The sequence below is a fragment of the Lathyrus oleraceus genome, chromosome 6, assembly GCF_024323335.1.
Source record: "Lathyrus oleraceus cultivar Zhongwan6 chromosome 6, CAAS_Psat_ZW6_1.0, whole genome shotgun sequence".
Lineage (NCBI taxonomy): Eukaryota > Viridiplantae > Streptophyta > Magnoliopsida > Fabales > Fabaceae > Lathyrus > Lathyrus oleraceus.
The window spans coordinates 163362501-163389994 of record NC_066584.1 but is presented as its reverse complement, the minus strand read 5'-3'; the positions used below and the strand labels follow the sequence as shown (position 1 = coordinate 163389994).

Below are 27494 nucleotides of genomic sequence, written 5' to 3'. Positions count from 1 at the left end.
TTTGAACTCGAAATTGTCTTGGAATTGGTTCCTTGTTAATGGCATCAATGAAAATAAGTTGTGTCATATCCTTATTTGTCTTTTTTATTTTTTATTTGCAAAGTCGTCATTGTTACCTCTTAAGAGAAATAGTTCTAACTTTTTGGTTCCTCTCGATTGGCGCCATAATGCTTTCTTGTATTTGTTTGTCTTTGTTTCTTCATGTTGGTAACGAGAAATTTCGGCATTGGGATCAGTTCACCTTTGTCTACACATCTTGGTGATTGCGAGTGAGGATCTTCTGTTTATCGTCATGATGATAGAATATTGATGCTAGCAAATTTTATCAGGCCCCTTATTAGAGCTTGTAATCTCTAAGCTTAGTGAATAAATGTACATATCTACTTGTTGTATGCTTCTTATTTAAATGAAGGAGTGTATCTTCAAAAACACTTTAGTTCAATGTGAGTTGGAAGTTGAATGCTGATATGCAATGGGCGCACCTCTATTTAGAGTAGTCAATTTGATTAGTTTTCATGTTTGTTACTAGATTTAGAGTGGATAATTGAGATTTTATTAGAATAAGTGCGATGTATAATCCTAACTGAACCATCACAGTAACATATAAATAAGTTCTGAGAAGGCCAAATGTGCTTCAGGTATCTATCAGATCGTGTGTGCTTTCATATTTGAACTAATGTCGGGTATCTATCAGATCGTCTTCATGCTAAGCTATTATAACTCATTTTGGTTTCATTCATAAAATAAGTCGTGTAATAAAACAAAATATAAAGTTATATCATTGTTTTCACTTCTATAAAAATGGGCAAAAATAAAAAAAATAATACATTAATTTATATCTCAACTCTAATCTTCAAACTCACCCCTAACATGCAACCAAATTTGAATAAGATGGTTCATATTAGAATAGTAGAAGCACATCTATGCTTTCATAACTTTTTATATGTTAATGTGATGGTTCAGAGATGACATTAATAGTATGTTAGGAGTATTTCTCACTCTATATCCCTTGTACCGGGTATCTATAAGATCGTTTTCATGCTAAGCTATTATAACTTATTTTGGTTTCATTCATAAAATAAGTCGTGTAATAAAACAAAATATAAAGTTACAACATTGTTTTCACTTCTATAAAAATGGGCAAAAATCAAGAAAATAATACATTAATTTATATTTCAGCTCTAATCTTCAAATTCACCTCTAACAAGCAACTAAATTTGAATAAGATGGTTCATAGTTCGAATAGTAAAAGCACATTTGTGCTTTCATAACTTTTTATATGTTAATGTGATGGTTCATAGATGACATCGGTAGTATTTTAGGAGTATTTGTAGTATCTCAGGACTATTTCTCACTCTATATCCCTTGTACCGGGTATCTATCAGATCATCTTCATGCTAAGCTATTATAACTCATTTTGATTTCATTCATAAAATAAGTCGTGTAATAAAACAAAATATAAAGTTACAACATTGTTTTCACTTCTATAAAAATGGGCAAAAGTCAAGAATATAATACATTAATATATATTTCAGCACTAATCTTCAAATTCACCTCTAACAAGCAACTAAATTTGAATGAGATGGTTGATAGTTAGAATAGTAAAAGCACATTTGTGCTTTCATAACTTTTTATATGTTAATGCGATGGTTCATAGATGACATCGGTAGTATTTTAGAGTATTTGTAGTATTTTAGGACTATTTCTCACTCTATATCCCTTGTACCGGATATCTATCCGATCATCTTCATGCTAAACTATTATAACTCATTTTGGTTTCATTCATAAAATAAGTCGTGTCATAAAAAAAAATATAAAGTTACAACATTGTTTTCACTTCTATAAAAATGGGCAAAAGTCAAGAAAATAATACATTAATTTATATTTCAGCTCTAATCTTCATAACTTTTTATATGTTAATGTGATGGTTCAGAGATGACATCGGTAATATTTTAGGAGTATTTCTCACTATATTCCTTGTACCGGATATCTATCCAATCGTCTTCATGCTAAGCTATTATAACTCATTTTGGTTTCATTCATAAAATAAGTCGTGTAATAAAACTAAATATAAAGTTACAACATTATTTTCACTTCTATAAAAATGGGCAAAAGTCAAGAAATTCATACATTAATTTATATTTCAGCTCTAATCTTCAAATTCACCCCTAACATGCAACCAAAATTGTCAAGGGTGTGTCTTTCACTTGCTGTGCACATTTGATGCTTTACCATAAGTTCACATCCATGCACTCTTTGTGATGCAGAAAGCCAATTAGCACTATTATTTATTGTTAAATTACAGAGGTATTCAACCTCGCCCTCCCTGTTAAAAGATATAGCTGTGAGAAGCATAATGCATCTTTGGATATCCAGATTAAAAACTGGCAGCAAGCTTCAGATGCAGCAGAATTTTAAATCAAGTCATAGTACTCTTAACGTATTCCATTGCCTTCCTCTTCACAGATTCAATTCGTTCATCATCACCTTGTGACTTCTCATAATCAAGATACTTTTTAAATAAGAACTGCAAATCAAGACAGCAAAGTCCCATATAAGTTTTTTTAACAGAATACAATATCAAAAAAGTTGGACTATATATAGATATATTCACACACCTTCATTTTTTTAGGTGGGAGGCTCAAACTGATTGCCCTTTCAAAAAGTGCCCGAATTAAGTCCTTATCTTTACGTTGAATCTCCTGTCAAGAACACAAGGATGTTATGATCATTTGTGCAAAAGGAAAATAAAGTATAAACTGCAATGGCAAAATGTGTACTTGATCAAGATAAACACTCCACAGGTCTGTTCTCTTTGGGTATTCCCGTAGGACTCCTTCAAACAAAGATCGCCCCCTATCTGGAAGCCCAGTCTTGAATTCAAGAATTGCTGTCTGAGATATGAACTTGATATGCTTTCGTTGAGGAAGGCTTAACAAAGCACGGTTGACAACATGGACATCATCTTTCTTTTGCAACAAAAGATTTTGTACTCGCCTCAGCCAAACCTACAGCCCATTGTAAAGTATGTTACATATTATTTATTACATATACATGCATAGGTACGATATATATTTACAAGTTGAATTAATACTTTGCAAGAATGCTTGAACTTCTTTGTCATTTTATTTAGAAGCTCATCGGCTAAACTATACTGCTCAGTCCTCTCAAACATTCCCAAAAGTGCTAGATGGACTTTTTTGGGATCATTGAACTGTAAGGCCCTCTGGAAAACTTTCATAATAGCCTCCTACACAAACATTTGTAATAACTTAATAAGTATACTCAACATAACAAGAATAGTGACAAGCAAAAGCATAAATTGCTTTTTCTTATTAGTATACTAACTCAACATAACAAGAATAGTCTCAAGAAAAAGCTTAAATTGCTTTTCCTTATTGTTACCTCCTTAGGGTTTCCGTACTTATTTTCCAAATTAAAATAGGCCTTCCAGATGTTGAGCTTCTCGTTCTCTTCTCGGATATTTATTGTTCTCAAAGCCCTTCAAATTCAAGAGAGCAGCGGGAATAAAGAGTTATTTGATGTTCAAAAAGATTGTTTAAATAAAACTAAGGGATTACACTTGCACATGTTCAGATTAGCATCAACAAGTCAAGCTATCAGTTCATAAGGTTTAAGCATCCTACAAACTCTAAATCATAGTTCATTGAGAAGTACCTTTCAGCAATTGAGCGGGCTTTCTCAACATCAGCCAAAGAAATCATGAAATCCATGTATTTTATCCAGTTGAAACTGCTATTGGGAGAGCTTCTAACCAGCTTTTCAAACTCATCAGCAGTCCTTGGTACATCCTCCTCCAGTAGTCTTTCCTCAGCAACCCTTATTTGTTTCTCCCTGTCCAAGCATAATTGTGTTATATTTTAAAACAATAGAAAATGACATGATTTTACAGCTAAACAAAGGCAAAATAAATACAAGCATCATATATCAACCTTTCCTCCTTGGCCTTTTTCTTTTCGCGCCTTAACTGCTTTTCATTTAGAGCGTCTTTTTTATTTGCACCTTCTTCACTATTACTATTTGTGTTATTTTCTTCAAGTTGATCAAAGTCATCAAGGACAACATCAAGTGGGGGAATGTAGGCCCTTTCTTCTGCTTGTGAAAGAATTGGGAGTTGATCAGTTTCATATTCAACTTCTATGTTTAAGGGTCCAAGCAAACTACTATTTGTAGTAGACATAGATTTCATTCTATCTCCATAAGGTTCATTGGACCCTTCATCTAAAGGTATTTGGACAACAGTTTCTCCCATCAAATATGAATTCTTCATTCCCAAAGAAATCCTGTGTTTTTCTTCATCTACCTGATAACACATATTAGGAAAATGCAAGTAATTAGTAATTTACAAAGCAGTAAAATATCGAAGACATTGCACTAGAATTACCTTCAATACTATTGCATTTACTCTCTCTCCAGCTCCAAACTTTGCTTCAATATTCTCAATATGATTATCAGAAATCTCAGAAACATGGCACAATCCAACCTAGGCAATTGAATAATTCATAATAATCAAGTGAGCTCACCAAATCAAATTCAGATTCACAGAAAATCATAATGACAAAAATACAACAGAAGAAGCTGGAACAATTAGTTGAGCCATAAAAATGCAGAAATAGGAAAAACCATGAAATTAAAGGAATTCATGATGTACATGCTTAGAAAGTTAAAATTTAAAAGTACAAAAAAAATATAAGTCGTCTTTAGATAAAGAAACACAGTTCGCCAATGGCTTCAAAAGACGTAAAATTACCATGTTTGTGTTGTCAATTGCAATGAACAAACCAAATGATTCAACCCGCTTAATCCTGCCACTTATCACATCTCCAACATGTAATTTACCCAAATCCGAGATCTCAGATTTTGATGAACCAGAAACATTTGATGTCTTCAATGTAACTTCAACACGATTTGAGAGAGGCTCCACACTTACAACCCTGTTTCTTACTTCCTTAGTATATACACATTTTGAATTAGCTCATTAAAAAATGAAGAGAAACAATAGAATGATGGTTACCTGCCAATTACAAGTTTTCCAACAGGAAATTCTTTCACAAGATCCGTAACAAATTGATCAGATAGATTCGATAGAAGAACTCTAGCTTCAATCTTCCGTGAGAGCAAAATGAAGCATCCTTTAGGTGAGACGATTTTAACATAACCCTGTCCAAAAGAATACATGCTTAAATAAATACAAACAATCAAAATCCAATTATTTGGTGGGGAAAAAAACAAAAAACATAAATGCCACTAATTGCATTGCAGGATCAACCATAAATTTTCAGTAAGGCAACCCATCACGGAAGAATCAAAACTTTTTTCAGGTAAAAATGTTTCATAAATTTACATCCAGGCCCCAATCAAAACTTTTTTCAGGTAAAAATGTTCCATAAATTTACATCCAGGCCCCAGTAGGACTAGACGTATGATGTATGGACAATTGCAGGTGGCCCAATAGAGAATATCTTACCACACTCCTTATGCCCATGATTGGACAAATGCAGCTACTCCAATAAAAATTCTATGATAGGCTTTGATATTGTTAAGAATCTCACAGCACATAATATATGGCCTAAACATATATTTATAACTAGGGGCAATCTTCATCTTTCAAGCCAGTTTTGTAAGGTTGATTAGGCCCAAATACAATTCTAAGATGGATCAGAGCCTACTTCAAGATCCATTGGACCACTTGCTATCGGATTTCTGCTATCGGGCCACTCACCATTTATATTCACAGGTTTTTCACTCTCGGGCCCAAAAAAGAATATCTTACCACACTCCTCATGCCTATGACTAGACAAATGCAGCTGCCCATATAAAAATTCTAAGACAGACTTTGATATTGTAAAGAGTCTCACATCAGACAATATATGGCCTAAACATATATTTATAAGTGGGGGAAAACATTTCAAGCTGGTTTTGTTAGGTTGAGTAGGCTCAACTACAATTCTAAGATTGTATCAGAGTTTACTTCAAGATCTACAGGACCACTTTCGCTATCAGGTAAAAAAACGATTGAGATGGTGTGACCTATTAGGTTATTTCAAGATTCATCATATCATCAGGGAAGTTTTGTAGATTTACAAAAAGAACGACAGCTTGTTAAAATATATGTGATGAATGTGATACTTTATTAACAGTTCAACTCTATCTAACATCCCAGTACGTACAGACCTCACATTTTGGCAGCTTTTGTAAAACCGAAACAGCAATGGTAACAGAAGAAAAATAAACCAAGTACCTTTACAACCATATCAGGGTGAAGATCCTCAATCTTCTCCACACATTTGTCAATAGCCCGCCTAAAACAATCAATAGATAAAATTTGTTTGTAAATAAACCATTGGGTATAACAAAGACACAATCATACTATTGTATAATACAATCTAAAGGCTATAAACAGCCCGTTAAACTATAAATTCGCTGCAATGAGAATTGTTGATATTTGTAATATTTGTATATAGACTAGTCTCACATCGACTATAGCATGTAATTAGTTGTAATCTCTATATATAATAAAGTCTCCGTAGTGCTTTTAAAAAAACACCCGGTTTATTCAAATGTCTCTTAGTCTCTTGTATTTCAACATAGTATCCAGAGCCTACTGAGAGACAACCCTTCACTGTGCTTTACTCGGTTGACCCACTGTCTTCCGGTGAAAAAATTTTGACAAACCGTGTCATAACTCCGGTTTGCCTACCATACACTGTCGTGACTCATTCCGACATTAGTTTTCAAAATTCTCCAGTCACGGCCGCCGTCGTCGCTATTGTTTTCGACGACCTTCCAGCAAACTAATCCTATCAGAAGAGGTGCCTCCTCCGATCCATCCGTTCCCCACTTTTCACCGGCGGTCGATCCCGACAAATTTTCCACTGCCCCACTCTTTCAGATCCTTTTTCACCTGGTTCGTGTGATACTTTCTCTCTTCACCTACTCATGGCTACTCCTCATAACTTTACGCCAAACTGTTGATTTCCTCGGGTGGTATCAGAATTATCAAAACTTAGATTCTACTACTTCGGTAGCACACACTGGTAATTCATTTGCTTGTCTCTCTCAATGATCTTCTCTTGGACCTTGGGTCCTTGATTCTGGTGTGTCTGATCATGTTACCGGTAATAAAAATCTTTTCTCTTCCCTCTCTACATCTGGTTTCTTACCTACTATAACTTCTATCAATGGTTCTCAAACCCGACCCAAAGGGATTGGTACTGTTCAAATTCTACCTTCTCTCTCTGCTACTTTTGTCCTCTATGTACTTAATTGTCCATTTAATTTACTTTCAGTCAGTCGTTTAACTCGTTCTCTTGATTGTAGTGTCACCTCCACAAACAATAATGTTACCCTGCAGGATCGAAGTTCAGGACGGATGATTGGCGTCGGATGTGAGTCTCAAGGCCTTTACTACCTCTCAATGTCATCTCAGACATGCTTGGCCAAACATTCTCCACTCACTATTCATGCTCAGTTAGGTCATCTCAGTCTTTCTAAACTACATAAGTTGGTGCCAAATTTATCGAAGGTATCTAATTTACATTGTGAGTCGTGTCACTTAGGGAAACACACTTGTGGTAAGTTTCCCAATCGAGTCAATAAACGAGTTTCGTCCCCTTTTGTTTTAGTTCACACTGATGTTTGGGGTCCCTTGCGAATTGTCTCTACTCTTGAGTCTAGGTATTTTGTCACCTTTATTGATGATTTTTCACGTTGAACGTGGTCATTTTTAATGAATAGATCTAAATTATTTTCTATCTTTGAACAATTCTATCAAGAAATAAGAACTCAATTTATGTCACGTAATGGTATTCTCCATCAAACATCTTGTCCTCACACACCTCAACAAAACGGGGTAGTCGAACGCAAAAATCGGCATCTCGCAGAAACCACTCGGACCCTACTTCTCCATGGTAATGTTCCACTTCGGTTTTGGGGGGATGATGTGCTAACAGCATGTTACCTTATAAATCGCATGCCCTCATCTGTCCTTAACAATAAAATCCCTCGTTCAATCCTTTTTTCCCAATTCTCCACTTCACCCAATTCCTCCCCGAGTCTTCGAATTCATATGTTTTGTACACAATCTCTCTCCTGGTCTTGATAAACCATCAGCTAGATCACTATAGTGTATCTTTCTTGGTTATCATCGATCCCAAAAAGGTTATCGTTGTTATTCACATACTCTACAACGATACCTCATATCCAGTCACGCAACTCCAGAACCCATTCCAGAAAGTACTTCCACGCCTTTTCCGACAGTTATTAATGTCCCGCCTACCATTATCCCCCATCAGTCTATGGCTCCTGACCCCCCATTTCTCGACCACTTCAAACATATCAACGTCGTCACCTAACGCATGTTGTCCCGGTCCCTAAGGTCATACATGTCCCTGAGATCATTGCAGACTCTCATCCGACACATCCGCCATCAACGGATCCGATCCTGCAACCTGAGTCTGATCTTCCAATTGCCCTTCGAAAAGGTATATGTCAAACACGAAATCCTTTTCCATATTATATTGATTTATGTTATCATTGCCTTTCCCCTTTGCAGTATATTTGTTTGTCTTCTTTGTCTTCTGTTTCTATTCCTAAAACTCCATGGGAAGCTTTATCTCACCCTGAGTGGAGGCAAGCAATGATTGATGAAATGTGTGCTCTTCAAAGTAGTGGTACCTAGGAACTAGTTCACCTACCCCTGGAAAATCTTTAGTAGGTTGTCGTTGGCTTTATACAGTGAAGGTTGGTCCATATGGTAAGATTGATCAATTTAAAGCTCGTTTGGTAGCCAAAGAATACACTCAGATTTTTGGATCGGAATACAGTGATACCTTCTCGCCTGTAGCCAAGATGGCATCTGTGAGACTTCTTCTAGCCATTGCAACCATTCGACATTGGCCTCTTCATCAACTTGATATCAAAAATGCTTTTTTACATGGTGATCTTGAAGAGGCGGTATATATGGAGCAACAATGTGGGTTTGTTGCTCAGGGGAAGTCATCGAATATGGTGTGTAGGTTAAACAGGTCTCTTTATGGTCTTAAGCAATATCTGAGAGCTTGGTTTGGCAGATTCAGCACTGTAGTACAACAGTTTAGTATGGTCTGTAATTTCTTGGGTAGTGAGGTAGCCCAATCTAAAAACGGTTTGGTGATTTCTCAGCGGAAATAAGCTATGGATATTTTGGAAGAAACAGGTTTGCTAAACCAGCTGATACTCCTATGGATCCAAGTCTCAAACTACTACCCAATCAGGGGGAGCCTCTATCTGACTCAAGAAGGTATAGGAGATTGGTTGAAAAGTTGTATTATCTCACTGTCACTCGTCCAGACATTTCTTTTGCAGATAGTGTGGTAAGTCAGTTCTTCAATTCCCCTTGTCAGGAACACATGGATGTTGTTATCCGAATTCTGAGATACATCAAATGTGCTTCAGGAAAAGGTCTAGTGTATGAAGATAAAGGACATACTCAGATAGTTGGATACTCTGATGTTGATTGGGCAGGGTCACCAATTGATAGACGATTCACCTTTGGGTATTGTGTACTTGTTTGAGGAAACCTTATATCCTGAAAAAGTAAGAAACAAAACGTAGTTGCAAGATCAAGCGTCGAGGGAGAGTATATGGTCATGGCAATGGCAACATGTGAACTTATTTGGTTAAAACAGTTGCTCAAGGAACTTCAAATTGAAAAAGCAAGACCAATGACACTTATTTGTGATAATCAAGTTGCATTGCACATCGCTTCAAATCCAGTCTTCCATGAGAGGACCAAACATATTGAAATAGACGGTCACTTTGTCAGAGAGAAGATCGAGGCAGGTGACATCGTCACAAGCTTTGTCAACTCTAATGATCAATTGGCAGACGTGTTTACAAATCCCTGAAATCCCATAACTAATTATATATGTAGCAAACTTGGTGCATTTGACTTATATGCTCAAGCTTGAGGGGGAGTGTTGATATTTGTAATATTTGTATATATAATAGTCTCACATCGACTATATCATGTAACTAGTTGTAATCTCTCTAGATATAATAAAGTCTCCGTAATGTTTTTCAAAACACACGGTTTATTCAAATATCTCTTAGTCTCTTGTATTTCAACAAGAATAAATATAAAAGCAAAGAAAAAAGAGACTTCTTAGAACTTGAGTTGGGTCAATTCATATTTACAAAACCGATTTCTCAAGGACATGTCACATTCAAATTTGGAAGTTAGAATATTAGAAAATAAAATATCTTATTTCTCATAATATATTAATGTTTTGCTTCAATATCTTAAGTTTATCTAAGTTTTCCGCTATCAAACCACCTACTATTTATATCCATGCACCAAGCCCAATAGGGTTGGACGTGAGGGACTGTGTTAAGAGTCTCACATTGAACAGTGTATGGCATGAACATATGTTTATAAGTGAAGACAATCCTCACCTTTCAAGTTGGAATTGTAGGGATGAGTTAGACTCAGCTACAATTCTAAATTTATTTATGTTATGATGTATTATCTTAGTCTATCTCAGTAATATCAATTTGTAACGTTAGTACATTAGATTACTCTTATGATTAGTTTAGGCTAATATTATGGTGGTACAATTCTTGAAGGCTGATTGTAATGTCCTATCTTTCAAAGGGTATATTTCCAACAAGCTTAAAGCTTACTAATATTTAGCCTGGGGTGGGGTGTTAGAATGGTAGAATTTTCCTTCTAATACATTTATGTTGTGTTATAAAGAATTGCCCACAACAATGTTATTCACATGCAACAAAGTCAGACCAAAAGACATGATTGGTTAGCTGAATAAGAATGGGGAATATTGATGTTTCAAATCAGCCCAAGGAAACAAACACCAATAATAATTAAATAGTACAACTTTAATATGGTAAAAACATTTCAGGAAAATTTTTAATTCTTGGAAACTGTTGTGTCAAGTCACAGTGTCGCATGATAAAATGTTAAAACTAGGAAACATTCTAGAATTAACTAATAACAAAAGGCAATAAGGTGCAAAAATGGGGTAAAATAGCAACTGCACATGAGAAAAAACAATAGTACGGCCTATGTGTACTACTTGTATACAGATCAACAATAAGTATCAGAACTTACACGTTGCTGTGAACATCTGATGAATCCTTCAAAGGCCTTACATTTGAAGAACGTAATGACAAGTCAACATGAACAGTACCCCTGACAGTGTTGCTAACTTCAAGAACTACAGATTTGACAAACTGCCCTTCATGATATCCAGACAACGGATCAGGCACCCATTTCTCTGTAAGTTCAGTAAAATGCACTTTTCCATATGTATGAGGACCAATTTGTACAAGCAGTCCTCCAACACCAGGAAGTATTTTACTAATCCTTCCTCCTAAAATATCTCCTTCATGAATATGCGCTGTCAACTCCTTATTCACAAGGTTCATTTGTGGCTCTTCAGCAGTTGAGAGAGAGAGAGTAGAGAAGGGGCGTAGAACCAACCGTAAGAGCTTCTTCTCCAAATTGATACTCAAAACATGACCAGAAACAGGATTTCCAACATGATATCGATTTTGGAAATCCTCAAGCTCATTGGGTTCAGTAGAACTATCAAGAATATGTAGCTGAGCTTTAACATTTCGAGAAACTGCTAACCAGACCCATTCACTTTCAACTTTATATATATAACCAGCCACACATTGCCCAATCTTAAAGTCCAGTTTCTCTGATACAGTGTCTCCTATGTCACTGGAACCTGAATTCAAATTGATTTTCATAATGAATAAGCAATACTGTCATGATAAAATAAAAATATTTTGATGATTTTCATTAGTAGAGCAAAGTCAGGAAAGCTAGGACATACCAAGCATAAACGAATACTATCAAACGTTTTTATTTTTAAAATTTAACAATATATTTAACATCCCTTGTTACAACCCTTGTTTCTAATGAACATATATTTTAAAAACCCTTGTTTCTAATGAACATATATTTTTTGTCAATACATAATTAGAATAAAATATTCAACAGTAAAATAACTCTGAATGTGAACTTATCTACTTAATCTAGTCCCAAGCGCAATCAAACAAACAATGTGAACTGTACAATCCATAGCAGCAAGCTTATTAAACAAATTGCCGATCTACACCATTCACCAGTCTTTCTGTACATGCATTTCAACGAATAAAATACGAGTATTTAAATCATTAAAATCTTGCTTGATCTAGTAGTGTCCTTTACCTGTTACCATTTCAGGTCTGACTGAAAGCTCCCACCGTGATCCATTTCTGCTGCTATCAGCCTCATTAGGCTTTGAAACTATTCTTGCCGTCACTGTTTGCCCAATTTTGTAGCCAGAAAATTGATTTTCCGAAACAATTGCATCATGTACCTGTCAATAAGTAGGAACCAAACTATTGAGGAACATATTAAAATAGTTAAATCGACAGATAAAAGAGATAAACGTTGCTGCATTATTAAGGTTGCGGCCATGTGGCCTTAGTCAAAACTTCCTGCTCCAGAAATGCACATCATATCAGAGTAAGGCCGCATATATCTTACACACTCAAAGCCACAAAACAACAGAGCCTGCTCATTTTATACATCAAATCTACAACTTCAAATGCTAGTTCAAATATTGGCACCAGTAAATGCAGTAGAGTTACCTCTGTTATGTGAACCCTGCCGTGTAAGCCAAATCCAAACTTCAGTTTCAGCTCAAAAGTTTTTATTTCAGTAATCTGGACAAAATCAAAAATAAAATCCATGGAACAAGGTCAATAGTGCATAATAGTTTTTAGGTGCAAGTTCTCATAAAAACTATTATGTTCATAAGGGTAGAAAAAATTAACAAGCTCTACAATCAGGAGACATTTTATTAGCTTAAAAAAATGCAGCAGTGAGAAACCTTGCGTGTTGCTACAATGTCACATTCATAAAAATAAAAAATAAAAATAAAATAAAAAAGTTAGATTGAAATTAATCTTAGTTCTAAATGGCCTTGCATGTTCCAATAAAAAAAACTTGCATGTTACATGTACTTAAGACCTAATAAATAAAAACTCACATAGCCATTAACACAGATATGCATATACATTATAAAATGTACTATATAAACCCACATACCTCTGCCTCAACCAGCGATCCCACTTTATAGCTAGACTTCTTGGTTCTTTTAGAACTAGATGTCCCATTTGCCCCATTCAGAAGTAAAAGTAACCTTCCTGATGTTTCAGGGCTTGGAAGAGTCATAACAGTTGCAACAACACTGACCAAGTAAAACACTGTGTGTAAGCCCAATGTGATGCAATGACTAGTGGAAAACAAGGCCGTTATAAAGTTTTTAAAACAATTATCTTCTTCAAAATATAAATAATAGTTATTACAAGAAAAAGGAGTAAAAACTATAATTCAGAAACATGAAATATCTGCCAACAATGTTCAAAAAGCACAAACATTATGTTCAGTAACCTATGAAACACAATAAAATAAGTGTGGCTGTATATTTGGCTACGAAATAAGAAAATTTGAGATATTTATCAAGGTATATAAATTTGACCTTCATAAAAATGAAAACAGATTACAAATAAACAAACCAAGCACTACCAACCAAGTATCATAACTCCAAAACAAGCTTAGGATTGCGAAATCATCCCAAAGAATTTGTTGGTCAATGAAAACATGAAAAATTAAATAAACTAAAAATAAAGGAGCATTTCCTTGTTACAAAAAAAAAGGATTTCCAATAAAAAATCTTTCCCAAAAGGAAAATATAACAAGTCAATATAATCAACTCTATAACATACTAAAGGGAGAATTCTAGTCTAAGGAAGGAATCACATAGGTGGCACAAGTCTGGCAGCTCCAGGTACTAGCTCTTCTACAGAGTGGTATTAATGAACATTGGCATTCTTTCACACCATATTACTTAGACCCAACATTTGAGTAAAGGTTTGGCGATATGCGATGAAATAAATGTGAGAAGCAGGGCAAATACTTTTGATAAGTTTGTTTTTTGCTCACCTCTGTCCAGTTAGGTATTGTTTCCGCGGAAATCTTTGAGTATTATAGTCAGATAACTGTGCATATCCTAGGGTGTAATTATTCTCGGGAATAGATACAACCTGCATCACAGACAAGGTAAAAAAAATGGTAAACATGTGTACGAAAATGTGTTACCAACAGGTGGCTAAATTGAAGAGATGTCAACACTTGCCAAGTAGTTCTCTTTCACAATTTCCACTACTGCATTCACTGTCTGATGCAACACCAAGTCTTTCAGAGCACCCGTTTGACGTTTCTGGAACCAATTTATGATAACGATTTGGTCAAAATGGTTCAAGAAGGAAAGCTGAAGTAAGCCAAATTCACAATGGCATCCCCTTCTTAAAACAAGAATGAATGCGCAGAATAAATCCTTAACCATAACACAAGATCATCCTGCTTAAGAGAAGATTGAATGCCAGGAATAAATCCTTAACCAAAAATTTGATTAGAAAATGAAAGTTTCTTTGAGTGAAAAATAAAAGATTGAAATAAGATAATATACCCAGCAATTAACTCCTTAACTACGAAATTTAAAGCTAGTGTACACAGATTAAAAATAAAAGATTGAAATAAGATAATAAACCGAAACACTAAAGCGGCAACAGTTAGGAAATGGAGGGTGTAATTAAAAATGCAGCTCCATGACATATGATTCCTGTGTGTGTATGCCATGCAGGAAACAAATGCTCAACCTTTTTCTTGGTATGACTCATGGAACTTCTTTCTCTAGATATATCAATGAACTCTGGAATTAATTAAACCGAAACACTAAACATAAATAGTTTTAAATAAATAATATAGGCTAAAACTGTAAAGCGGCAACAGTTAGGAAATGGAGGGTGTAATTAAAAATGCAGCTCCATGACATATGATGCCATGCAGGAAACAAATGCTCAACCTTTTTCTTGGTATGACTCATGGAACTTCTTTCTCTAGATATATCAATGAACTCTGGTTTTAGAGTTAAATCAACAAGCCGTTCTGCCTTTGCGAAATCAAGAACAAAAGCTTCCACTAGAGAGCCTTTCTCCACAACAGTCCCACCTACTGAGGGGTCACGTCACAATGAGAATTAATACTTGCATTTGAGTAAGCATCATCCCAACATAGTTATTAATAGTTAAATTACACATGAGGAGAGAACTTACACTGGTAATTAGTAATAAAACCAAAAACATCATTGTACTTCTCAAAGCAAACAACAATTCCAACATCCTTAATTTCCTCAACTCTCCCTTCAGTAACTGTGCCAATGTTGAATTTTTCATCCCATTTCAAATCAGATTCACTGGGGCTCTTGTATTGCAACTTAGCAATCTAGATTCAAAGATTCACAGAAGCCCAGATGTGACAAAAAAGGGAGATGATAAGATGAGAATTAATAGAGGATAATAGGAGAGTAACAAATAACAGAATATACACACAGAAATGATAAAAGATTATACATGTCCTTCTACATTGAATAATACAATTATATTTCTTGCAGCCCTAAGAAAAATCACCAGAATTTGCCAAAATTCAATGGGGTTTGTTAGATGATTAAAAGGGTAACACTAAAAATCTATAGATCTGGTTTTGTAATGCTGGATATACATCCCCTTTCAAAAAAAACACATAAAAGTAGGTGGTATAACCAGATGATAACGGTATAACCAGATGATAACGGTATAACCAGATGATAACTTCAACCCTTTATCTAATTGCTGAACAAAGTAATCCCTAGACAATTTTCTAATTAGAATAAATGAACCAAATGAAAGCAAAATATCAAGGTATTAGGCTAGTCAGAAAATGAGTAAGCCAACAACGGGCTAATATGTTTACATGGCATATGATTCTCGTCCTAGTGACCTGTCTTTTTTATTGTTTGCAAATAGTAAAAGGATAGATATCCCCCATGTGCATGCATCCAATATTTAAGGCATAAACAAAATAAGTAGAAGGACGAAAATTAGACTATAAATAACATTAAATGTATTTGATAATTGATCTTACCTTTTCATCCATAAGAAAGTACTCGTTAATAAATGATGCATCTGCTGAAGAACAAGATGTCTGCTTTAGAGAGACTGTTACTCTGCCAGTTTCACCGTTAATCTGTCAGGGAAAAAATGAGTTAAAATTTTTGTTTCAACCTGAACTATGCAATCACAAATTTAAAATTTACAAGCTGAAAATATACTAACATTGGCGACATTACAGCAAACTGATTGCCCAATGAAATAGGCTTCCAAAATATTGGTTTTCTGGTCATCTGCAGCCTATTCAAGAGTATGATTATACCAAATTAAATAATGTGCCAAACATGAAGCAAGATAAGATAAAGAGAGAAGAAAGGTGTGAAGAACCACTGATAATATGGGGGAAAAAAGAAATACCTTATTTCTTGGAGAAAAGCCAGTTAATTGACCGAGGAAACGAACAAAGCATCCTGTCTCAATTATGTTACATATATAACCCTGTTCCACACAATGTTTACATCAAAAAAAAAAAGAATACAAGTAAAACAATAGTATCACAAGCAACCAACAAAAATAAATAAAAGGATGTATGCTACATCAATAATGTACCAGAAGCAGTTCATATATGTTTGATGTCATCGCTTACATGTACAACTGAGTTAGGATGCATCTGACTAATATCTGCAGGAATCTGCTGAGCGTATTTGATAAGCGAACTTTTGGCAGACAGAATCATATTGTTCCCCTTAAAATCTACATTTATTAAAGTAAGACATTTATATATGACCGAGAAAAAAAAAAAAGGAATAATGAGACGAAACCTTTCAGTTATCAAGGAAACAGAATCAAAGAAAATATTTATTTAAGATTCTGCTTCACACTACGTACATGCATTTCTTGGTGAAACCGGTTCAAATTAAACAGGACTAGATGGAAGAAATAATATTCGGAATAATTTGAAGCCTCGACATAAAACACTGATGTCTCACTTTATTTTTACACTCTAGGTCTAGTACACAAGTTTAGTACAAAAAGGAAGTGCGTCAATAATTATGATCCCAGTAACGGAATCCAGAGTGACTGCTACATCAAAAATACTAAAATAGCACTTTCAAGGTAACTAATTGCTATGATACAGATATGTTCAAAACTAAAGACATAATCACCCATTAATACTTTAAAATCATTACGTAAAGACACAATAAAATTTGATCGACGGCACAAATAACAACTCCATAACAACAAGAAGCAAAATACTGTAGTAGTCCAAGTCCAAATAGATTGGTTGCTGGTCCCTAACTAACAGTAACTGAATTAGTTAGTTTAGCATCTCTAGTATATCTATATGTATGAGGCACTTCTCACATTGTACATAATGAGCATAATTGGAAAGTACAAGGCAAAAAAATAAAGTTTCAAGTGCCAAATAAAAAGGACAGCCAAACAGATAATTACTAAAAATAACCCTATTTAACAGCATTGCATATGTACCGTGTTCTTGAATGTATCGGGTAATAAGAGTTAAAATGCATGATGAATAATCTCTACAATGATATTGGGTGATTGGCATGGTAAAGGTAAATTAAACGAGATAGCTGTTTGCTAATATGCAAGTTAATAGAACAACAACTAACAAACAAAATTGAGACAAAGTATCAGGATATATAAGCAGGATCAATTAACAGTCATTTTTAAATATAGGGTAGGGGTGATTAAATGCGAGCACAATGAGAGCAGACTGGGTGTATTTGAATGTACCTATAACCAGTAGTTGATCAAAATTATACCCAGGTTTCAATACTGACTTCATCAGAGTAGCTTGCCCTGCATGTAAGTGGCTACAATTAGCCATTCAATTAAGAGGAAGCAACAGTTGGACAGGCTTAATCAAACATAAGGGAATTTTTACCATGATGATCTGCCAGGTGCTCCATAGATATTGTACCCCTAGAGAAACCACTACTATTGATATAAACAACTACAGCATTAGATGTTACTCTGTCAACAATTCCAGAAACAATGCTACCCAGTGTAACCACATCATCTTCAGAAACCCTGTCATAGACAATGGATTAGCATAACTTCTAACAAATTCATAAACCATCTTCAGAAACCGTATCTGAACCCGGCTATGTGTTTCATATTATTTTCCATCTTCAAATATTTGTACAGGATACGACTAAAACACAAATGAAAGTGATTTTGGTACTCCCAAGACAAATCTTTGAAAACAATGTTTTAGTTCTAAAATGAAAAGTGAAAACAGAAAATGAAAAATAGAAACAAAACACAACTATCACAAACTAAACATCACTTATACACCTAAGATATTCAACCATAAAAAGACTTCAAATGAATTATACACTAAAAAATTTAGCAACAATTTAAAGGTTCAGGAAACAAGCAAAGCAGAAAACAAAAAATAAGCAAACCTTGTAGGCTTTATGATTAAACTAAGGTTGATCCTCCGGGAAGCGGGAATGGAACTAATGACCCGGCATTTTACCACTTGCCCAACATTATACACTGCACCTGGATCACCACCAGGCTCTAGTCCGAGTTCAGATCTGCTCTTAAATCAGAACAATAAATAAGATAGTTCTAGCAATAAGGTTTGTAAGAATGGAAAGTAGAATCATACATGAATTGAGAATACCAATAATATTCAAATCAAGTGTGGAATGTAGTCTAACAGTCCACAGTTGATTTGAATATTATTGGTATTCTCAAAACGCCAAACAGAAAACAGAGCATAATGCATGCAAAGGATAAAAAAGAAAAATGAGCTTAAACAGAAAAATGAGCTTAAACAGATGGAGATTCTTCCACTTTAAAATTGAGTCAACCAAAAATGCAAGAAATTCACCCAATTAACCTTGGAGAAGAAGAATACTATTGTTATCACTAAAGTGGAAGTACTCAACTTCATACATCATAACAAAAACAATAAATTAGTTTGTAAAGATTCCCTCGTTACAATATGCTATTTACAGATTACTAAATTTTTAAAGAGAGCAAAACAAACCACAGAAAATAAGACTTTGCTGCATATTTAAATTCCAATAACAAATAGACACAGAACATCGATACAAAAAATTCAATTTAAACACAGTTGTGAATCCCCCCCCCCCTCCCCCAAGAGAATTCATAAGCAGAGTAGAGCAAAAGTATAGTACTAATTAACAAGACATACTACTTACAAATCATTGAGGTCAAATAAACAAAATAGAGCAAAATTATTGCAAAAACAAAATTTGAACCTTGTTGATTGCCAAGAAAAACATTTATTAATTTGAACATCTAAAAGATAATTGCTACTCAAAGCGGTAAAATATTGTGAAGTTTGCATTACAAAAAGAAGTTCATAACTTAAGCAAAAATCAAATATAATTGGGATCATGACATAATTATTAATAGTTACAGCTATTTTGAACAAACAACTCAGAGACTTGCCTGGGAGCAAATCCTTGGACCCCATTGTAAAATCGTACAAAGCACCCATGATCTTCAATTTTTGTTATCCATCCATGTGTTATCAAACCATCGGTCACATCTACGAACGAGCTAATAATCTCTAGTTTTGATTTCACCTGAAAAAATAGCATATATCTTGTTCAATATTTAATATGGAACTAATATGTGAGAAAAAATAGTAATAAATACTCACAAAAAATATTATTCAATGAGGGCAATGAAGAGAAAGAAAGAAAAAAAAGCATATTCAAAGATAATTGGAAAAAAAAATCTTAAAATACTCTCAATTATTCACATTTAAAGGTTGAATAAACTGGAAAATAAAAAAGTTAGCATGTACAAACATACTAGGGTTTTCTTGTGTGTAACTGTCACTCTTTTTGACTTGCATCCAAGCACGCGGAACACCAATTCAGCTCCCACCTGTTACACAATCCAGCAAAGACTTCAGTCATGAAGTATCTCACCAGTCCCATCTCAGACTTGAGACAAAACAAGTCAATGGGCTATACTAACAAACACCTTACAATCCTAAGATGCACATGTAGCTACAGTATAACCTGGAATTTTTTCCCGGGCTTTGCAATTTCCAATTCAGACATATGACGAAGAGGACAAAGTGCCTTCACACCACCAGGAATTTGTACAATAGCACCAAAGCTGTCGACTGAAAGAATCTTAGCCTTCAACACCATCCCAGGTTTGACATCAGAATGAGTAAACACCGCCTCTTCTAAAGCACTAGCCTGTATGATGTGAAAACATAAAGATAATGAAATGAAAGCATCCTACTAAGCTATGTAGTCAATGGTGGAGCGCAGCAGGTAGCAGTATAGTGGCTGTGTCGACGTTTAGGGAAACAATACAAGAAATTTATACCATACTCATATAAAACCTCTTAAACAGAATACACAAAATTAAAGACATGTTGAAAGACAATAATCTAAGTTCAATGTTACCAATATTCAAGTTCAGCATAAATCAAACAAGTTTTAGCCTCGAAAGCTTAATAACTCAACTAAGTATAAAATATTAAAACAAATACAAATGAATTCATAAATTAAATCACTACATGGTCAGCATGGTCCCTTTTCCTTTGTTGTTACCTAGTGACAGTCTGAGAAGGACAGCCGGAAAGCCACACACGGTGATGAGGGGAGACAAAGTCATTGGGCTTAGGAGAGGAGACAGAGCCATTTCTATGAAGATGAAGAAATGAGACGACATGAGACAAAATGAGACGACATGGAGCCCTCTTTCGCTTTCACTCAGAATTTTATGGTGAGGAGGCTATGGTATATGTGTCTTCTATTTGGATTATATTCAGAACCGCAGGTTAGAAACCGCTACAGCCGCTATTGAAAACAAAGCTACTAAGTCTATAATATTCTAGAGGATGTCTCCCTTGTCATAATATCCTCACAAAATATTATTATAGTTTATACATCGAAACAACAACTTGTTTTCATTTTGTTTCTTGTTTACAAAGTTTTGTATAGGGAACAATGACAAAAAAATTGTTTCATTTTTCATATGCAAAGCTTTGGAAATAAGATTCAAAATAAATGCAAGGCGACATTTTTCTAATTACCAGTGAAACTGTGAAATAAAATCAAACCATAAGTGCAGAAATGAATGATAAGGCTGGCGGCAATCAAATATAGGATTATAAAGAAACATGTTCATTGAAAAACTCAACTTCAAAAAGAAATAATAAATACCAGATTCATTATAGCACATAGAGAGAACTAAAATAATTTGCAGAGACATCAACATTAATAACTAGGATTTCCATAAGAAATTAGTATAATAAGCATCTAATTCCAAATGCTAGTGACACTAAAAATAGTTCATGCAGCAGTCAAGAGGGGGTATAAAAAGAATGCCTATATTCCATATAATACCAAGCTACTAGAAGTTTGAATGCCTATAAACAAACAAAAACATATTCATATAAGTTTGATAGTGTTTTTAATAGATGATAAAATAGTTGGATATATACTAAAGCTGGTCAGCTAACAAAAGAATCATGAATCATAATAAATAAATAACAATCCTTCTCAATATGATAAAAAGTATGTGCAGCAAGTGCAATACTAAAATATAAAAAAAGCGTATGTCAATAATCATCTTCACAAAATTGAATTGAATTAGATAGAAGAACAGTTACAACCTTCAAAACTCCTGTAGCAAGTCCTTCCAAATGCCTTAACCCAAGAATCCGAACACGGACATGATTTCCTTCCTTGTACTTTTTCTCAAGTTTTTGAATCTCTTCTTCAGCAATATCAGATATCTGTCACCAATAAACTCAATAATCATTATCATTTGTCCTGACTGGGTAAGGCTTGACTGATATTGTAGACATTCAAATTTCATATATAAATTTCTGACATTATAAGTTATCCAGAAGCTACATACACTGACAAAAGCTGGAGTTGACTCTGGAATTGATGGAACCTCGAGCAATAGTCCTGAACCTTTATCCACCCTGACAACTTTCGAATTCTCATATATATCTCCAATTTTAACATGCTGCACAACAAAGTTGATTCCTTAAACTAAAATGGCATACATGATTATAAACTTAAGTAAACAGAATACTACCTTAACCAAATACCCAACAAACAGTTGTTGAATAGAGAGAGAGAGAGACCTTTAAAAAAATTATATCAAGGAAACTATGAAATAAAGCAACACAGAACTAAATTATTGCTTATACCAAAGCAGCTAAACCTAACAAAAACCAAGAAAATAAAATTTCAAATAGACTTTAATCTTACAATGAAAACACCAGTGGAATGTTTTCACATCAGTATGGTAGTGTGCATTAGTGCTAATCCTACTTCTATTACCAAGGGATATGACATATTGTTGTAATAGAGATTTGTGCAAGGAATCTATCAAAAGCATTGGAGAATTTCCTTCAGCTAATAGAATTTAGGTCATATTACTAATTTCTGTTTTTTGCTAACAGGAGTTTCTCCAAATCATATTCAACAACAATCTAACTTCGGAAGCATTAGACAGGGGATATGCATAAATGTTAGCCACATGTAATGGTTACTACTGAGAACAAGAGTAAATATTCAAGGGATGAAATATCCCAAACTTAGAGCAGTAACAATTTAAGACAACCAAACTTACTGAAGGAGGGGCCTTGTTCTGAACAAGATGTGGATTCAGCGTCAAACCAACAGCTCTACTTGATGGATCAATGAATAATATCCGACAAACAACCTAGATAACATAAAAGGAGCTTAAAACATAGATACAAACATAGAAATGTAACTTCAAAACCCACATAGTAGCACAAAAGACAGCATCAACTGAGAAGACATGAACAGTATCTCAAACTCAATGTGTGAACATCTGACAAGGTACAATAATTAATGCAAAGGTAAAAACAACACAATCTACATAGTACAGAAATTAACTTGCTAAATAGTACATGAAGAGTTTGAACCAAAAGTATTAAGGTGCATTAAGCAAATAACTAGGACAAGTATTGAGATAGGATTTCCAACATTGAGTGTTGCACTCAACGGTACCTTCTGAGATTCAATGTACTTATCCTTCCAGCTTGCTGCAGGATATATATTCTGCAAATGGAACAGATCAACCTGCAATTAAAAGACTCAAAAATTAGTGGTGAGCATGTTAGGTTCGCTAGAAGAAATTATTTACTCAAACTGTCTAAACAGGTGTATACTTGAAAAAAGAAGAATGGGCTGAAGTAGAGTGGGCTAAGAGGAAACACTGGGTCATGTAAGAAAGAAGGGAGACTGAGAAATGGTTTGGTGAGAAAGAGAAGAAGGCTGTGACATGGACAGCTACATGTGCTGAGTGAAAGACTGAAATATGTTGCAGTGCTAGAATTGAGAATTGAAGATATAGAAATGAAAAAAGAGTGGAGAAAAGCAGGAGGGGAAAACATTTAGTAAGGAATGTTGTGAGTGGAACTATTCTTTTCACTGTAGAATAATAGCACATCCATGGTTATGTTCTGGCAATCTGGCTATATGTTCTTCTCTAATTTACATTAACAAGGGCTACCTCTGCTTGTAAGGAGCTTGATAACCCATTTCCTAATATAGTCTCTAGTTTTTACAACTATCCTGTATGAACCCCTACTAATAGAATTGCAGGGAGCACTTACCGTTCCAGTGAAGTATGTGAGAAATGATAACATAACACCATTCTCAAGAATCGACTTCACACGGGCATTAACCATCATTCCTGGAACTAGAAGATCAATTGACATACCCTTGAGATCCTTCATCTGTACCAAATGCACAAAGAAAATGACCAATCAAAACGGAAAATGAGAACCATAAAAGAGACATCATTAGACGGCATAATTAATAGAAAGAAATCATACCACACTATTGGACATTTTATCAGAGTTGGGACTCAAGTAAACCACTTTATGAGCTTTATCAACACTCTTGACCAATCCCTGCACATGTTGCCCAATTCTAACTTCTCCATTCCAGCCTTCTGAAAGTATTTAAACAATAAAAAGGAAGAGAAAATCATATATTACGCCCATGCAAAGCAAGATGAATCAACAACAATTTGCAACAGTTCACTGATGTTTAGTTGTAGAGCTACCTTTAGGTAAGAATCCCGTGAAAGAAGGCAAACCAAAATGAAGAATGAAACCATGATCCTCGATGCTTTTCACATATGCAGCAAGGACCTGAATACATATACATAGTATAACAAATCAAAAATTGCATCTCTCACCAAGTCCTAATGATACTCAGGCAGCTGAAGATGGTATATGAATCATGAGCAACATCAAATTATATTATTAAATAAATGCATTGCCATTATCATTATGAATAAAAATAGCATAATAGAATGAATAAGATAAGACAGCAGAGAAGTTTTCAATGGTATTGTTAGAATGCAAAAAGCTGACTTAGAACTACAGGATATGTTAGACCTTGGACCTCAGTACACATAAGTTGCATATTTCCTTACTAAAATTAGCAAAACCATAGTATAACTGCTTTAAAGGGGTTGTTTTCAGAAAGAAACACCAAACTCATATTTTTCATCCAAAACTTATTGTGGAGCATACAGGAGCACTATATAGAAGACAACACAATAAGTTACGAATACATAATCTACAATAAATAAATCATGATATAAGAGCATGCACTGTGTTATATCCTAGATCCATATAAATTAAAACATTTCCATCAGTATATTAGAGATACAAATACAGATGGCCTTATCAAAAAAATATAGGAGTTCTAATATTGGAGACTAGGATACAATTTGCCTCTAATATACTCAAAAATATAAGCTGAAGGGTCAGCATAGGATTTCTCAAATGTTATTGAGAACATTCTTAAACATAAAGATTTTAATAGCTTTTATCCTTAGTAGCTATGCCATAATTAACCACAACAACCCAAGTATAATAACACAAATTAGAGTCGGCTACATGTATTAAACAACGCTTTAATGCTCTACCATAAATCACTTAGATAGCAAAAACATTGACCTCCTCTAAGTATTAATAAATTCTCCTTAATTTGTCTTGGCTTTCCTCTACTTTTAGTGAATGGGCTACCGTCCATCTGATCAACTTTCACTACTATATAATGTACATGTCTTCTACACACATATCCAAACTATCCAAGTTGGTATTTAACCATTTTGCTACAGTAGATGCTACCCCGACTCTAAAATTTTATCATTACTAATCCTATCTCGTATAGTATTTCCACTCATCCAATTATCATCTCTACTACAAGGTGGTTATTCTTGTCTTGGCTTTTTAGTACACAACACTCCATTTCATACAACATTATAGGTCTTACATTTGTAGAGAAAAAAATAGAAGTAAATTGCATTACAATATACAAATAGTTTGAAACATATAATAATGACATACCATGCCTTCTTGAACAACATCTAAGTTGAAGTTCTTGTGCAACAATGAAAGACGCAAAGAAAGCCAAACTTTCCTGTGTCCTTTCTCTTTCTTGTCATCGTCCAATCTAAGCACAATGCAAGAAACTAGCTGTCCAACAGAAAATACACTAGAAAGAAAACTTTCTCCAATCTGATGATACAGAGAGAGAAACAAAGAGGTAAGCTAAAGCATACAAATACAAATACAAGAAACAATATTGCAAAGTTAGGCAATTTTACAAAAAGGCTCATTACACACCTCGGTTTTGTCATTCAAAATAGGATCTAGTGCATCTGAAGCATTAACAATACCACGTAAACCCCCTGGTAAACTAACTACAAGGTCTTTATTATTTACTTCAGCGAGAACTCCCCAAAGCTTCATTCCAGGAGTTAAATTCTGGCATTCACGAATAAGCAAAAACTTTAAGCATGGCACACATGCACTCAGAGAATCTCAAGGTATGACAGTCAACAACCCAAATAAAAACATGAAAATAAATAAGATGACAAGCACTCAAGGTAATGTAAATCCGTTTTAAACATTTTGGCTTGTAAAATTAGGATAAAACTATTGTTTAACAGCTAATTGATTTAGAATAACATAAATAAGTATACAGACTTAGCACTCAACCATGAAATGTAGAATCTCTTATTCTCCAAATTCCTAATAGTGATCCCCTGTTTGTATTACACATTATATTTCAGTATACTTTTGTATTTCTTTGTTATAAAAATTGACATAGATATATTTGTATCTCACTTATTATCTTATCACGCTTAAAATATAATAGGGACATAAACACACTTATGATGTGCATTGCAATCTACCTTCTATGAAATGGTATTCACTTCAAAATGTTCAGTGCCAAACTTTCCCATGCAACACACTGGTCATATATCTCATATATCTAGCGTTATTAACTAGGAGTTACTTATTAAATTTCAAATACAAGTGTAACCACTAATAACATTCAAAATTCAACATAATTGATAATCAAAATTCAAAAAGCAGACCCTCCATTATACAAATCACTAAACATTACCTTGAGAGTAACTCTATTCACACGCCGTGGCAATTTTCCGGTGATACCAGCACCAAAAAGCAAGCCAAAATCACTTTCAGCATCTTCACTCTTACCAAACACTTTTTTCCCTTTCTTCTTATTCTTCCAAAAATTCTTAGACGGATCCTCATCGCCAAACTTCTCATAATCCTTACTAATTCGCTTTACAGAAAATTCTCCACCTAATAGAAACATGGACAACAAATTCAAATTAAAACTCAATTAAATATAAACAATGAGGATTGAAATTAAACTAATCTGACGAGAGAAGGAACATTGCTTACCTCGGGGAAAATCCGGAACCTCATCTTCGAGCTGCAAAGCGAGTGATTCCGACTTCACGGAGGCGCTGCTTTGTTCCCTTTTTGGTTTGGATATTTTCTTGGAAGCTTTGTCGATTTTAGGCTTGTCGTTGTTCTTACTCTTCTGCGATTTTTCCGAACGCGGCGCCATGGTTTTGTCGTTGCTTAGTTCTTACCTTGTTATGGTAAGAAGCTAGTTTGCGTTGCGGTTGAGTTGAGGCTGGTTGAAGAAGAAGCAGGGTTTACAAGGGTTTTAGGTTGGGAAGTGAAGGAGAACGTTGTGAACCAAATGAGTCGTAAACAATGGGCTAGATTTATTAGAGGTTCAATAATATCGGTCGAATATTAGGGAACTGTTATTTGCACCCGCTGATTTTAGGAACCAATTAGAAACCAACGTAACACCTAGTTTTACAAACATTCAATCACAACTTTTTTTTATTAATTAAAAAATAAAAATAAATCTTTTTCTCCTGTTCATTATCACAATCACCCATTGATTCCAATTAAAAAATAAATAAATTTTAAAAAAATTCTCTCCTTATTAAATGTTTCTAAAATCATAGATATAAATGTATGTTTCTACATATATATTTCAAAATTTTAATTTATCACTTCCTCAATTAAACCTTACACCCCCCACATCGTGACTTCTATTACCTTTATGCACTTAATAAAAAAAATTATGATTTTCTAATATTGAATTTTGAAAAAA

The 27494-nt window shown here is 34.4% G+C and overlaps 1 protein-coding gene across 1 annotated transcript; it reads right to left on the bottom strand.

Moving 5' to 3' along the window:
• Nucleotides 1-2071: 2071 nt before the first annotated feature.
• On the bottom strand, nucleotides 2072-27081 carry LOC127098207 (rRNA biogenesis protein RRP5). The gene is made up of 40 exons (XM_051036736.1): nucleotides 26762-27081; nucleotides 26457-26659; nucleotides 25670-25810; nucleotides 25391-25561; nucleotides 24094-24181; nucleotides 23861-23979; nucleotides 23639-23761; nucleotides 23031-23102; nucleotides 22627-22719; nucleotides 21901-22014; nucleotides 21653-21775; nucleotides 20040-20225; nucleotides 19828-19902; nucleotides 19459-19595; nucleotides 18438-18572; nucleotides 17915-18060; nucleotides 17764-17829; nucleotides 16652-16758; nucleotides 16423-16503; nucleotides 16231-16305; nucleotides 16040-16141; nucleotides 15193-15361; nucleotides 14943-15091; nucleotides 14214-14297; nucleotides 14021-14121; nucleotides 13124-13265; nucleotides 12664-12738; nucleotides 12239-12389; nucleotides 11129-11753; nucleotides 6263-6323; nucleotides 5036-5181; nucleotides 4772-4955; nucleotides 4406-4504; nucleotides 3954-4324; nucleotides 3679-3855; nucleotides 3406-3502; nucleotides 3095-3250; nucleotides 2781-3008; nucleotides 2619-2702; nucleotides 2072-2527 (listed from the first exon to the last, which is right to left on the bottom strand). The coding sequence occupies exons 1-40, from the start codon at nucleotides 26928-26930 to the stop codon at nucleotides 2420-2422; spliced, it is 5733 nt and encodes a 1910-aa protein (XP_050892693.1). The 5' UTR covers nucleotides 26931-27081; the 3' UTR covers nucleotides 2072-2419.
• Between the last annotated feature and the right edge of the window lie 413 nt (nucleotides 27082-27494).